The 13,557-nt window shown below is 46.2% G+C and overlaps 1 protein-coding gene across 10 annotated transcripts in view; it reads left to right on the top strand.

Moving 5' to 3' along the window:
* Rbp (RIMS binding protein) overlaps positions 1–13,557 on the top strand; it is a 394,065-nt gene that overhangs the window by 362,352 nt on the left and 18,156 nt on the right. For 6 of the 10 annotated variants that reach the window (XM_077676856.1, XM_077676857.1, XM_077676860.1 and 3 more), the window contains 2 exons: positions 3,397–3,440; positions 5,922–8,902. The exons of 1 other annotated variant lie outside the window; for it this stretch is intronic. In XM_077676856.1, the coding sequence (XP_077532982.1) occupies positions 3,397–3,440; positions 5,922–6,428 (551 nt within the window). In that variant the 3' untranslated portion in view covers positions 6,429–8,902. Of the gene's footprint in view, positions 1–3,396; positions 3,441–5,921; positions 8,903–13,557 lie in introns of those variants that run through there. 3 more of the 10 variants (XM_077676866.1, XM_077676863.1, XM_077676862.1) reach the window with 3 other exon arrangements.

Raw genomic sequence — 13,557 nt, forward strand, 5'->3', positions numbered from 1 at the left:
GGCGCCGGACTGCTGGCACTAGATTGCACACAATTTGCCTTGAGCCTCGGATCGTTAGATCCTTCGAGCTTACGATGGGTCTGAGATTTCGCTCTGGGCATTGCACTGTCCTATTACATTATTTATTATGTGGCTGCAGAGCGCACAATAAGGCAAACCGTGCCCGAGTTTTTGCAGCATGAATTGTGATCGTTACATTATGTCCGTTCCCCATGCGACGCATCTCATGTATAGGAACTGAAGCGTATAAATATTAGTAATAATTACCTCTTGACCCTTTCGGCTTTAAAGTTGGCCATTTTATCACTGGGCTCGGCTAGCGCCGATATAAGTGGCACAGCCGACAGGACACTCTAACTGCGTGTGAGCAGCGCAGAAAATGCCAAATATCTTCTCAAGGCTTAAAGAATGCAAAGGCCTATGAGTGCGTGATGGGGTTGTCATTCAAGACGTGCCTATTCTCGCTCGGTGCCAGCAGATAATTTCTGTCAAGCATGTTAGATTGTTATAGTACTTGCTGATTTCCTTAGCAATTGGCATACATGGCGGCCTTTTGTTTGCGAATGAACATGTAGCTTATTTTGGTATCTCACAAGTACAACGGAAATTTGGGGCACTAGTAGCACATACTGAATTCGGATTTGGTATTTTCGATGTTTTCGTTTGCAACTTAATTTGTCCAAGAAACTAAGCCGTGAGGTGCACCATAGCGGCGAGCTACACATGACATCACTTTAGACCGGCTGAAGATCGCAGATGCACGCGGAAATCTCGCACCCGCATACTCTTTCGTATTTCGGCCTCACTAGTACTTATGGCATAAATATTTCCAAAGATTAACTAAGAAAACTCTTCAAGGGAATGATACCACTGCGGATGTAATAGAAAACATCATCATCACCATCACCAGCCTATCTACGCCCACTGCAGGGCAGAGGCCTCTCCTATTAATCTCCAATTATCCCGGTCCTGTGCTAACTGCGACTAATTCATCCCCGCAAACTTCTTGATATCATCTGCCCATCTAACTTTCTGCCGCCCCCTGCTACGCTTGCCTTCTCTAAGGGATCCACTCTGTTACCCTTAATCATAAAGTTTCTTGTAAGTATACTAGAGAGGTAACTGCGCCTGAGAATCCATGTCGTCGTGGGGGGTTATGGGAAGACCCCCGCTTTTGACTTGGGCTTGGCATGTCAATGGGATTCTTAAGCGGTTTTGTGGATTTGCTTTTTTCACTGGGCATTAACACGAGGAAGCCGAAGTCCTCCTTGTTCTCTGGTAGCTAGCCGTGTTCGGTGAAACAGCAGGCAGTGCGTGATCGTACCTGAGGTTGGTCATGCCGCAGTCGAAGGACGCATGACTGAGCGGGTAATATGCCTCCGCGAAATTTGTTGCTGACGAAAAAAAGAAACAAAACGTACTTCGACGAAGGCAAGACGCGACAGACACGGGTGCCTGCGGCCGTCCATACCTTGTATTCGCCCACGGGCCACAACTGCTTAACGCCACGTTTGCTTTTTTTCTTCAAGTATGAACCAACTCGCTCAGCAGCAAGTTTTGTTAAACTGTAGCTGATAATCTGTGCACCGGTTCGCCACGAAGGCGACGTTTTCACAGGCGCGCTCAAAAGCATATCCAAGCTTGGCAAACAACTTATTGGTTGAAATAATGGTAAAATTAATAAAATTGGAGTCTCTAATAAGCTTCCCACAAAATATTAACGTTGTTGTTGACTGCCAGCTTGGTCTGCAGAATAGTAGGCACAACCGTCCCGGCAAAATTACGCTTTACTTCCTTTTTCCTTAGTTTTAAAACAGCCTATTTTATTTTCCACTTACATAACTGCACACTATCCTTCGCGTTTTTGGGGCACTTTATTTAAATTTGTGGTCACTAGAACGTTTCAATCCAAGCCAATGGTGAAACTAAGGCAAGCGCAGGACATAACGGCGGTCCATGACGACACAGACGGCCTTGATGTGAGCCGCTTAGACGCTAGCGCCAGATTCCTCTCTAGTGTATATTGTTAGAAACTCTATGCCCTTAATGACCAATGGTTATCTTGCCTTCGCATTACATGCCTTGCCCGCGTCCATAATAGAAATAGGTACGTGAAAACATTAAATGCGCTTCCTCGCGAGTTGGTGATCGCACTGAATCGACCTGAGGTATTTTTAAAATTAATTACGCTATATGAATCGAACAAACATGTATTCTCCGCACAGTGAGAGCTTATCCTACAGGTCTTTTGTGCGTACGTGTACATGTTGCTATTAAAAATCATTCCTTTCACATACGAGCGCGAGACACAGCAGCTGCGATACGCAAGCCACAGGTAACAAGGAAACACTTTGAGAAAGCAAAAATTGAAATGAAGTTGCACCTCAAACTTATCTCATCACGTGACCCGGTTGATTTAAATGTTTTCGTTATGAATTGCGTGTTGAGCTTCGAAATGTCAAATCGATTTATCACTGTCACAGTTCTTTAATGAGTAAAGGCAAAAGTTTGAGTCCTTGCTTAACATCAGTCCTAGTTTTTATCAACACGTCAAAATCCTCAAAAATGACACAAGCGCTCTCGGGGAACCATTGGCAATTGGATAATCACTAATATCACCTATAATCAATAGCAATCGTCAATGTTGTTATATTAATTTTATATATCGTCTAACTAGCACCACGGCCGTCTGTACGGCTTGCCATCACAGCGACCTGAGGGAATAATATTTCTTTGCAACTGACACATGTGTCCGGGGTTATTCAAATGCTTACAGAGATTTAAAAGCACCCCTCGTTATGTGGATAAGATTCAAATAAGGTCCATTATATTTTTACTGGATGCTGTCTTACCGGTGACGACACACGTTTGAAACGTATATTAATACATTCGGGAGCTATTGTGCAAAAAGTGGTAAAAGAAGGGACAGAACTGAAGTTTCTAACTTGTACGTCAATATCTATGCTGCCTTTATTTTCCGGGTATTATTTTCTTCCCACATTTTCTTCCCACAATTATCTTCCCACATTTTGTATCTTCTTAGGGAGTAAAAACCCTGTGCCGCAATGCCAGTTTACATTTCTAAAAGGCATGTGTACCGAACTCCACTGACCAGACATGCATGCGCCCTTAAGGGACTCAAACCGTAGACATCATATAGAAGTTTTCTTAGCTTCCCACAAACTTTTTCTTGTTGTTAGTTATAATTACCTGTCTGCAACATGTAGTTACCTTTCTGGCCCAATAGTTTTATAGAAGTAATATAGATAGTATAGAATACTAGTATTCAATACTATAGAATATAGAAGTAACGGCTTATTTGTGTAAAAACAAGAAAGAAACGAATTTTCTGTTTTGTTTGAAATTTTGCATTTTGTTTCATAACTTTCTTCACAGCTGCTTTTACTAACAGTACCAGTGACATCCCTGCCGCTGTCATGGTAATTTGTCTTGCTTTGTTGGGGCTTTATGCATGTCTTTGCACTTTTTTTATTTGCATGGCTGTTATCCTGCACTAATTTTTCCTGTTTAAGTTTTGTTTTTCGAAGTTGCAAATGAATTTATCCCTAGGCACACGTCAGTCTTGCATTGCACACCAAGTTTACCGTGTTTTTACTTCTCTAACATTGCCGCCTTCGCTCTGGAGGGGCTGTTCCAATTGCCTTCACATCACTATGCGGGAACCCTAACCAATATGCAAGACAATCATGACATATGGCCAATTTCGGCGTGGAATAGGGACACATATTGTTTCATGGTGTTAAAATACAGCCAACTCTGTGTTTAACGCCAGCATTTCCATTGGTTCCGGGTATTTACGGTGTGCAAAAGCCCGTCTACCGCAGCTTCCGTACCGGACGATCGGAAGCTGTGCTCGAATGTACAGAAAATGGAAACCGACGTGCTCGACGCAGGTAGTTGATAGTGGTCTACTTTCAGTGGAAGGTAGACCACTGCGTCATTGACACTCGTTACTCCCACTCTACAGTCATCCGCGCTAAGAAATCATGCCGTGCGAGCGCCGACTGCTGCCGGTCCTTTGTTGACGGCAATAAAGGCGGCAGGAGGCGAAAGGACTGAACATCACGGCCAGCGTTAACTGCGCGTGCAATCAAGATAACGCATACAGAACATCCATAGGTGAACCTAACGTGGAAGCAAGACATTGAACAGAACTTTAGAGATTGAGATGGTTCAACTTATTGATGGGATGCCGGTGCTGCAACAGTGCGCCAGTATGTGCGGGCGCAATTCCCGCTCAGTGACCACGGGACAGACGGGGCTCGCGGGGCGCCCAAGTTCTGGAGGGCCTCGGCCCTCCCGCCTCCCATGACTTTCCTTGAGACTTTGTCCACCAGTGGCGTTGGTCGCAGTGTGGTGACCGGCCTTTTTTTTTTTTTTTTCATGCCAAGCCAGTACACTCTACTCTCGCCATACAAGCGAAGCTGTCGTGAACGGACGGACGTGTGTTCCATCTCTTCCCTCGCACGATCGCATCCTTGAGGAAAGGCCAACCAAGGGGCGCGTTGCGTAGGCCAGCGCCGCGCGGAAAAGCTAGCTAAATTGGGTTCACGGACATGTCTCGATTTCCAAAAAGGATCAGAGAATCAAAGCTCTCCGGTGTGGGACGGGTTCTTCTGTCCACCCGAAGGTCTGGACACTAAACAGTGGGGCAGTCCGCATGTGCACAGTGGGAATCGGTGCTTCATCGAAGCGGTGGCATGAAAAAAACGAGGCATTTGCCTCGTTCTGTGAATCTTTTTGTGAGTCTTTTTTTTTTAATGTTATGCCCCTTTTTTCACCGTGATCCACTGTATACGCAGCGTTTACGTCATATAACATGCAGAAATTCAGTATTCTGTCGTGCACACTTCCTGACGAGCATGCTCTGGTGCAATAGTCTCGATCTTCGGCCAAGATTCCCTTTATAGTAACCTTTCAGCTGTTAAGCGTAATCTTCTAATCAGCAAGTAAAACGTGCTTAACATTTAAGATATGTTTGCAGCGCCAGCGTCACCATTTGGTTTTTTGACAACGTGATTACCGCGGGTTGGGCAGGGGAGGAAGGGCAGTCACCCTGTATTCAAGCCGCCTTTAAATGCGTCCCTACAACACCTATTCGTTGGACCAAAACGCGATTTCGGAAAACATGCTCCTAACGGTCCTAAGGTTCATTCTAGTGTAAAAAGCGCAGAATGAACCCGTTAGAATCTGTTCGCAATTGAACTAAACAGAAAGCCCGCTTCACTCGGAAAAAGAAGGCGACTTCCACCTACTCTTATGCATGCCAAACAATTCACATAACTTTGGAGGCACATATATTCAATCTTTTTGGCGATTTACAGTGACGTGACTACGCATGACTGGTAAATTAAAGGGACAAACAATTTTCTGGGAAATCAGCATGATGCATTCGGTATTGGTGGTGTCATGCATGTTACGCACAATACTTAATGTAACTGGAACACAACTGTTCAGTTTCAAATATTTCTGGGTTTAATTTTGACCTATAGATTCTATGTCCTAAATAGTATTCTGGCCCTTTTCAACTTTAAATGGGCATTCAAGGTGCGCACTGTGGACATATTTTAAGCGATTTTTTTTTGCTATAACAGAACAATTGTTGCAAGTTAAAATGCGGAGGTTTGCTTGTACCGTGTTCCTACACTAGCTACACTGTTCCCGATTTTAATTTAACACATACTGCCTTCACTGTGTCTCCTTTTAAATCATTTTCTTTTCCCTTGGTTTACCTGTATTCTTCTCAGGGGACGGAATATCTCGTTATGTGTACCATAAACCTTAGAGCATAAATCTTGCCTAAGAATTAATGGGCAGAGGGGCATCGGAATTGTTTCGGTTGACGATTCGATTTGTTCTTTCAACCGCTAACACCTCCTCCTTTTTTATCCCGCGGGCAGAGCTTCGGGGCGAGCCCTCGATGGGGGCCGGAGGTGGAGGGGGGCCCCGTGGCCCTCCGCAGGGCGTGCACGGAGGCTCCCAGCGGTCGCACTCGTCGGCGCACCCGGCGCAGGGCGGCCGGCACGCGGCGCCGCCCGACGAGCACTGGGCGCAGCAGCAACACCAGCAGCACCAGCAGCAGCACGGCTACCAGCAGTCGCACCAGCAGCGGGCTCCCCCGCCGGGCTCGGCCGCGCCGCCGACGCCTCACTACGACCCCCACCGGTCGTCGCACGACCAGCGCGCGGCCTACGCGGCCAGGCCCGTCGTGGGCACGGCGCAGCGCTGGTGAGCAGCTCCTCCTCTTGGAGGACTCGCGGCCCGCACCGCCACCCGCCGACGGTAAGCCGGGGGCGCTGGCCGAGTCGCCGCCGCTGCCTAGGGCTAAGAAGAAACGCCGTTTCCGGTTCCTGCACGCGCTCAAGAAGTTCTTCGGCATCAAGGGGAAACGGAAGCCGGTGCAGTGACGTCGTTCCTTCCAGAAACAGCCAGTGATGCGGAGAGATGCTGTGGTGGCACCCTTCGCTTTGGCGGCAGCCGGTCGAACGCAGCGCTGGTGGCCCGACAGCAGGACGGAGCCGAAAGAAGGAAAATACTAGAGGATGGATAAATGCTAGCGGAGCAGCCGAATTCCCAGTTGAAATGGGATAGCTTATTCGTTTTTCACATCAAGTGCGTATAGGTCCGAAGAAATGCCTTGAATGGTGCGGTGCGCGAAAGTTTGACATTGAGAAACATGGTTAGATGAGTTTGGTGACCAGCGGGCACCGCTGAATGAGCTGTTACGTGTTTATTTGTTTTTCAATTTATGAGGCTATGCATTGCTGAAGTGGCAGGAACAAGTGATAAGCTTTGGACGTGCACTCGTTAGAAAGCGGTGGGCATTTTGATCTTCTGACAAGTTTTACACCTGGTTGTATTTAGAGGACCGTACAGATTGGCACCTAGTGCATTAAATTTAGTTTAACAACAATATCGCACACGTCGAAATCTCCCTGCAAACAACCCCCTAGAGGGCCTTCCGACAATATCAAGGTTGAGAACCACAGAATGAAGGTCGGTTATCTGATAGGAGAAGAAATTGTCTGTAATACTTCTTTCAGTAACGGGCTTAAGATAGAGGAGGTCAGATCGCGCACAAATGAATGCTGCACAGCTGCTTGACGTAACGCTCTGGGACAGCTTAATCAAAGCTTCGTCTCCGCTGGTCATCTCTGAGGTTACGTTTGACACGATGCATACGAACAACGTCTAATCACCTTGTTCACTGCCGACAAGGCCACACGCGGTAATCGGGGGGACAACAGAACTGTCATCGCCTCACAAGAGAAAGTACCCACGTCGAAGCCCCCACGAGTCCCTGCGCCTCACTGCGGGTTTGTTGGATTCTGCGGCATCGTTGACAGCATTTCGCCGCGTTTGCTGCATGTGCTGTGCCCCGGGCTGGACACTCCACGCTGGCTTAATTGTGACTCGTACGCGTCAGTCACTGCGCGCTAGCGAAAAAAAGGCCTGTGTGAATATTTCGCTGAAGCAAGACTGAAACGCTGCACGCGTCCCTTGTTTTCCCGCTCCCTTTCTCCCATGTCACCCTTGACAAATGTGCAGTACCGCTGAACGGAAGCGTGTCATATTCAGTGTACAAAGGAACTGTTCTAACTCAATTTTTATGTCACCTGTCTTCTCGCCATAACACATTGTGTTATAGTTGTCGATGTGGTAGCGTGCTCTATCTGCGGATCGGTGTGTTTTTTGTTTTTGTTTTTTGCACAGGGGGTCGTCATTCGTATGAACACGTCATTCCTCTGTAACTGCATTGCGGGAAAGGTCTTACGGATGCGCCGAGGCTGCTGCCTTACTACACTCAACAAACCCTGTAAAGTAGTGTTCACCAGGCCCGTGAGACACTGGGCTCTAGATCAGAAGCAGTTTTGCGATTCGACGCGTAGTCGTATTGTGTGGTCACCGCTTCTTTCTATCTCTGCGATTATGGAAAATGTTATTTTAAGCGGTCCTCGTTTGGCACCATAAACCACATCTGGAAGGTTTTTGTTTTGAAGAAAATCAACACTTTTGAAAAGGAAAAAAAAAAATCCTGAGAGCGCTATTTAGCACATATCCACAGACCAGGCGTTTACCCCGCTGTAGCGCAAACTCTCCCAGTGGGAGTTTTCTGCGGGTGGCTCGGTCCTCCACGTGCCAAGAGCGGTCGTTCCGCACTCAGGAATAATCGTCCTCCCCCTCCGACACACAGCAGCACCCTTGAACACACACACACACAAGACTCCCTCCGGCCGTTCCGGAGTCACACCACGTCTTTGTATGTGCAGATGTGTTGTGTGTCTGTGTGTGCGCGCGCGTGTGTGAACGTAAATCCACTCCTGTCTTCCCTGAGGGAAATGCCATGATCGAGTGAGCAGACAGGTCTGTTTTGTTTCTGATTATGTCCAGATACGGCGATATAAGAGGGGACAGAAAGTAGATGATGACGATGAAAGATGTAGTGCGTGCATGGCACTTGTCGCTCTGTTTTCAGGTGTTTCGGTGACAAGCTAGAGCGTCCACGAATGTCAACTTCGCAATTTCCTGCCACCTAATATGCTTATGCAGGGCACCCACTCTTGTAGCATCCGGAGCCCTCCACTACGGCGCGCCTCACCACCTGTGTAGCTTCTGCGCGTTCAACCTCATAATCAATAACAAATCAGCCCTTGAAGCCTTATTTTATCGTCGTTGAGTGTAAGCTCTCCTTTGCTTCCTTTTCCTGAACTGCCTCCAGAAACTGTCAACTGTTGGTCAGTGTGCATAAAAGTCTAAACTCCACAACGGTGGCACCTCCTTTTATGTTTACAACTCGCGCAACTGAACCAGTTTTAAAACTTAACTGCACAAGGCTGAGGCATGCATTATGTTTGTTTTGTTCTGTCAAGCAAGAAAAATTGTGTTAATGTATCGCTGCTGACTGTTGTTAGTTTGTAAGATGCATTCGATTGCTGAATTCACACTCATATAGAAAGAAGATGTAAAAAGAAACAGTGAAGTGACAATGCCAACACACGCACTGCTTTTAATTTCCCTACTACAAGGAAGTGTAGTCAACTAATCTGGGTAGCTATTCACTGTGAATGGGTGAAACGGCTAACTATATAGAAACTGAGTAGAAAAGTGAATGAACAAATGTAGTCTAAATAGGCCTGTCATTTTGTAGGTTGCAAATATGACTATGCGATGACATGGCAGCAGCGCAAGGTTGATTATCAACTACTAAACGTATTGATTGCTGTAGCATGCCATTATGCGCTCAGGTACAAAACCTTATAAAATGCGCTGGCACAAAATGTCTGGGGTCGTGAGGAGATTTTGAAGGAAATTGTGTTAGGTGGGTATTCAGAACTGTGGAACCTTGATAAACAAACCATGCACAGCGGTTTCGTTGCACGATATCGGCAAATAGGTAAAGAAATGCAGTTTTGTTTTCACCGAGCCTTTCCTCCTCAACTCATGAAGCGACGTCCTGCTAAGAAGCCAATCGTAGCTCAACCTTGCCTGCGCAACGTGTGGGCGCAGAGCTCACTCGCAAACCGTCAGATACATCTACAACATTAGCGCCATGATGAAATTCGCCCGCAGCAGAATGGCGGATGTCTGATCTCTGTCTGATACGACTGATCATCATGACCGAACTGTCAGTCATGACAACCCGCGCGAGTAGCGCAGGCGGAAGTACCCATGCTTAAAGTAAATCGGGCATTTGCAAAACTTTTTACGCTGTTTCGCACTAGTCTAAACGGTCTTTTTGCTAGCAGGCATTGCTCAAGCTTGCCGTCTTCTGACATAGCTTCTAAAGAGAGTTACGCGAACGTGATACTTTGTGACCTGGCGATCGAGATAAATGACCCAAAGCTTAAAATGGGAATCTACTGTATGAACACATTTATCGAAGGAGCTTCGAGTGATCGGAAAATAAAAACAACCCGTCTTTTAATCGAGCCTAAAAATAATGAGCGAGTAGCAGTGATACAGTGCATCGCCTAGTCCCAACACAACGCTGGTCGATCGCTTTCCTTCAAAAAGCAATGCTGTTGACGTTGTTTTGCCAATTTGGTGTGCTCCCCTCTGGCTTGCTGTAGAGGCGCTCAATAGCAAGTTGGCAGTTAAAGCTCTGGGTAGATTAAAATTTACAAAAACTAACTGGAGTGCTGGGCTACAAGTGTAGAGTGGTTTGTATACCGCGGTTTTGGCGCGCACGAGCTTCTTCCGTCTTTGACTGAGTGCGTAAAGTGTCCGCCTTCAATGCAGGCCGGCCCAGCGGCCGCGAGTTCGAATCACACGCAGGGAAACTTTTTTTTTACTTTTGCGGATTTATGCCATTTGATACAAAAAAAGGTAAGCTTGCAAGGAGAATTCAGCATAACAACGCTAACTTCAGCAGGAAAACTTAGTTCAAATAGTTAGTCCAAGTTCTGCAACAATGGTTGCCAGACGACTTAAGCGGTCGGGCCGCCGGTAACGTGGATAAAACGCTGTTTACGGCAACTAATAAAGGATGCATAAGTTTTAAAATATCGGGTTTACAGCGTTACAAAATAATATACACAAAGAGCACGTAATTGTTGAATGTTCTTAACATGATGTCACTGTTGCGCTGCCAACCGACAATATCGCATGGTCGCTTGCGATGTGCTTCAAAATGAGCCTTTCAAAGGCGTCTCCTAAATTCCAGAAGCAACGAATAGCGAAACCTTTTGGGTTTATGTTCCTTGAAGGTTGTTCAAACAGATAAAATTAAGAAAGGGCAAATGTATTTTCTCTTCACGACCCCTTTGAACAAAGCACATGGCCTATCAAATCAAGCCGACAAATAAAAAAAACTAAAAAAGCCTGAAAAACAGAACGCTCACTACTTTCAACTATATTAACAACCGTGAACAATCTTTAAGTATCTGTGAGGAAATGAGCAAATGGTTGGTCTAGTTGCGGCGTAATAAGAACTATGCCTGCAGAAACATCACTATCGTAGCGCGCTTCCTTTACTTTCTCCTTGCCGGAGATCGGTTCGATCTTTTTTGTGGCATCTTTGTGACATAGAGGTCCACAGTTGGGTTATTTTAAGCATCGTCGTCTTCCAACTTTTTCATAGCCTTCCTTTTATTCACTTCGACACAGTGTCCACCCAATAAGGAGCTGCTCTCCAGCAGCCCAATCCGTTGTGGCCAGTGTTTTCCCTGTGCTTGTGTTCACTAAATTTGTTTCAATACTGGAAAGGGTCACGACCGTGTTTCATGGTTGAACTGGATTTCTGCTGTGACGTTTGGACAACCTGTGCAGTGTATGGCACAGCAAAGTGGCACTTCATATCTGTGTGTTCCACTTTTGTGCCTCCTCTTTCTCAACTGGTTCGCATATGCTTGCACTGTGAAGCACACGGACACTTGACGTGTTGATTGATCAATACAAACTAGCCGAGGGCATGCACATCATAAAGCATTGAGTTAGAAGCACACGTTTCACGTACCCTGCAGCTTATTGTAAGGAATGAAACTAAACACATGACAGTGCCACAGAGAAAAGCTCATCTTTTGCCATAACATGAAATGGGCCCAAAAAAAAGTGTTAGCCCTACAAGTACGCGTGGTTATAAGTGAGCTCGACGTGGCAGCTTGCATTAAGGAGGGTGGTTTCATGCATATTCGATGCTTTTAAAAACCAATTCAGTTGCGTTTAATTGCACAAGACCGTTCTTCCTAATACTGCATATGATACAAAAGTATGATACCGTTCCAGGATGTTTGTCACATACTCCTTCTCTCACTTTTTTTTTCGTTTACTGGCGCCATCCATCGCGATAAGCAGCGAACACCTGGCCAAAGACGTCGATCATAAACAGCACTCTATTATACACTTGCGGCGCTGTTCCTGAATTATGGTACTAATTGGTCAAGGTCATCAGCACTTGCTAGAAAGACCTGATTTTTTTTGTTACGTTCTCATTTGTTTACCATTTATCGTTTATACAACGTCCAAATTGGTTGAGCACCTTTAGTGTTGCATCGCGATGCTTCTTTTCGTTAACTTAACATTAAAATTTACCTCCTTTAACATGCAGTTCAACACCAGTGCTAAAAATTTCTTTGTGTCTCAATTTGCAGCCTTGCTCGTCAACATATCGTCTGTACAATATTGTTAGCCCGTACTCATCATCCACGTTCTACCGCTGCTCCAAACTGTTGGCAACACTGTGGACATTCGAGTCGATGCCCACGGCGTTGCCCCTGAGACAGAGCGCCAAATGCCTTTGCTGCACGCTGCGCACAAATCGAAGAAAGAGGCGATACGTTAGCTGTGAAAGGAGCGACTAACCACTTATAGGACGTGTGGCAGTTTTACGCATTAAAGGGACCCTGCAACACTTTCGATAAGCGCTTTCATTCTTTCCTTCGCGTTCCAGAACCACTGCGAAAGCTATAGTTATCGCCAGCACGGAGCGGCATTACGTGATTTGCTCGTCGCAAGAGATACGCCTTCCATTTCTGGTTTGATCTGTGGCTTTTGTTTAGTTGCTGTCGAAAGGCGTTCATTGTTGCAACTGAAGGAAAACCGGCCAACAGCCGTTACATGGCCTTAGTAACGTAATTCGAGCCGTCGAAGAACGTCAAGACCGGGAAAGAGAGAAAAATCTTTTCAGCGCGTTTACAAGTTATCTGATGGACACAGAGCAGTGATTTTTGGCTGAGGTACTTTGCGACCCCCTAATCTAAGTACCTGGGTGTGTTGGGTGACTTACGTTCTGCAAGCACTTAAGATTTCCAAAAAGTTTAAAAAGTAGTGTTGCAGGGTCCCTTTAATGCGATGCGAAAACCAACAACTTCTTTGCTGCCGACTGAGCTGTTCTGGCTTACGGGGATGTTGCGATAGTGATATTGATGAGCGAGCAGGAATTTGAGGCTTGAGAGCTTCGACGGTTATGTGCGAGGTGTAGTACACTCTGAAAAATCTCACCCCCCCCCCCCCCCCCCACGTGATGCAGTACCCTCTAAGCTTGTACCTCGCGCACATACAAAAAAATATTGACTATAGGCTCGCTTCGGGGTTTGCTTGCGTATAAATATAAATCCTGAAGCTGAGGCCTTATAACGTCGATAAAGGCCTTTACCCTCTGGCGCTTTTACGCAAGCGTTTCGACCTAACACTGTAGAAGTTAGGTGTACAGTAGAAACGCAGCATCTAAGAGCCGTTGGTTTTTGTCAGAGGCGCTGGGGGAAAAGGGGGACTTTTAGCGTAGATGTCGGGGAGGCTACTCTTGTTTACATTGCTGGCGTCAAGAACGCTAGCGTTTGTACATATGGTTTCCTACAGAAAGGAAGCGAATGAACTGTTTTTTGCTAATTGCCGTCGTTTATATTACTGTATTCAATTCTGCCCGTGTTCCCTTGACGCTCAAACCGACATAGCGGTCTTCCTTTTCTATGTTGTTCACACCTGAACTAAAGCTGAAACAGCAATGGACGCATTCAAGAAGCGAGCTCGACGATGTTCAATCAGCGGAGCCTACAGTGCCGCATTCTTTCGCTCTTCATTGACTGACGTTGGGTTTCT

The sequence above is a fragment of the Haemaphysalis longicornis genome, unplaced genomic scaffold, assembly GCF_048455015.1.
Source record: "Haemaphysalis longicornis isolate Haplotype H1 unplaced genomic scaffold, Haemaphysalis longicornis Haplotype H1 scaffold_7, whole genome shotgun sequence".
NCBI lineage: Eukaryota > Metazoa > Arthropoda > Arachnida > Ixodida > Ixodidae > Haemaphysalis > Haemaphysalis longicornis.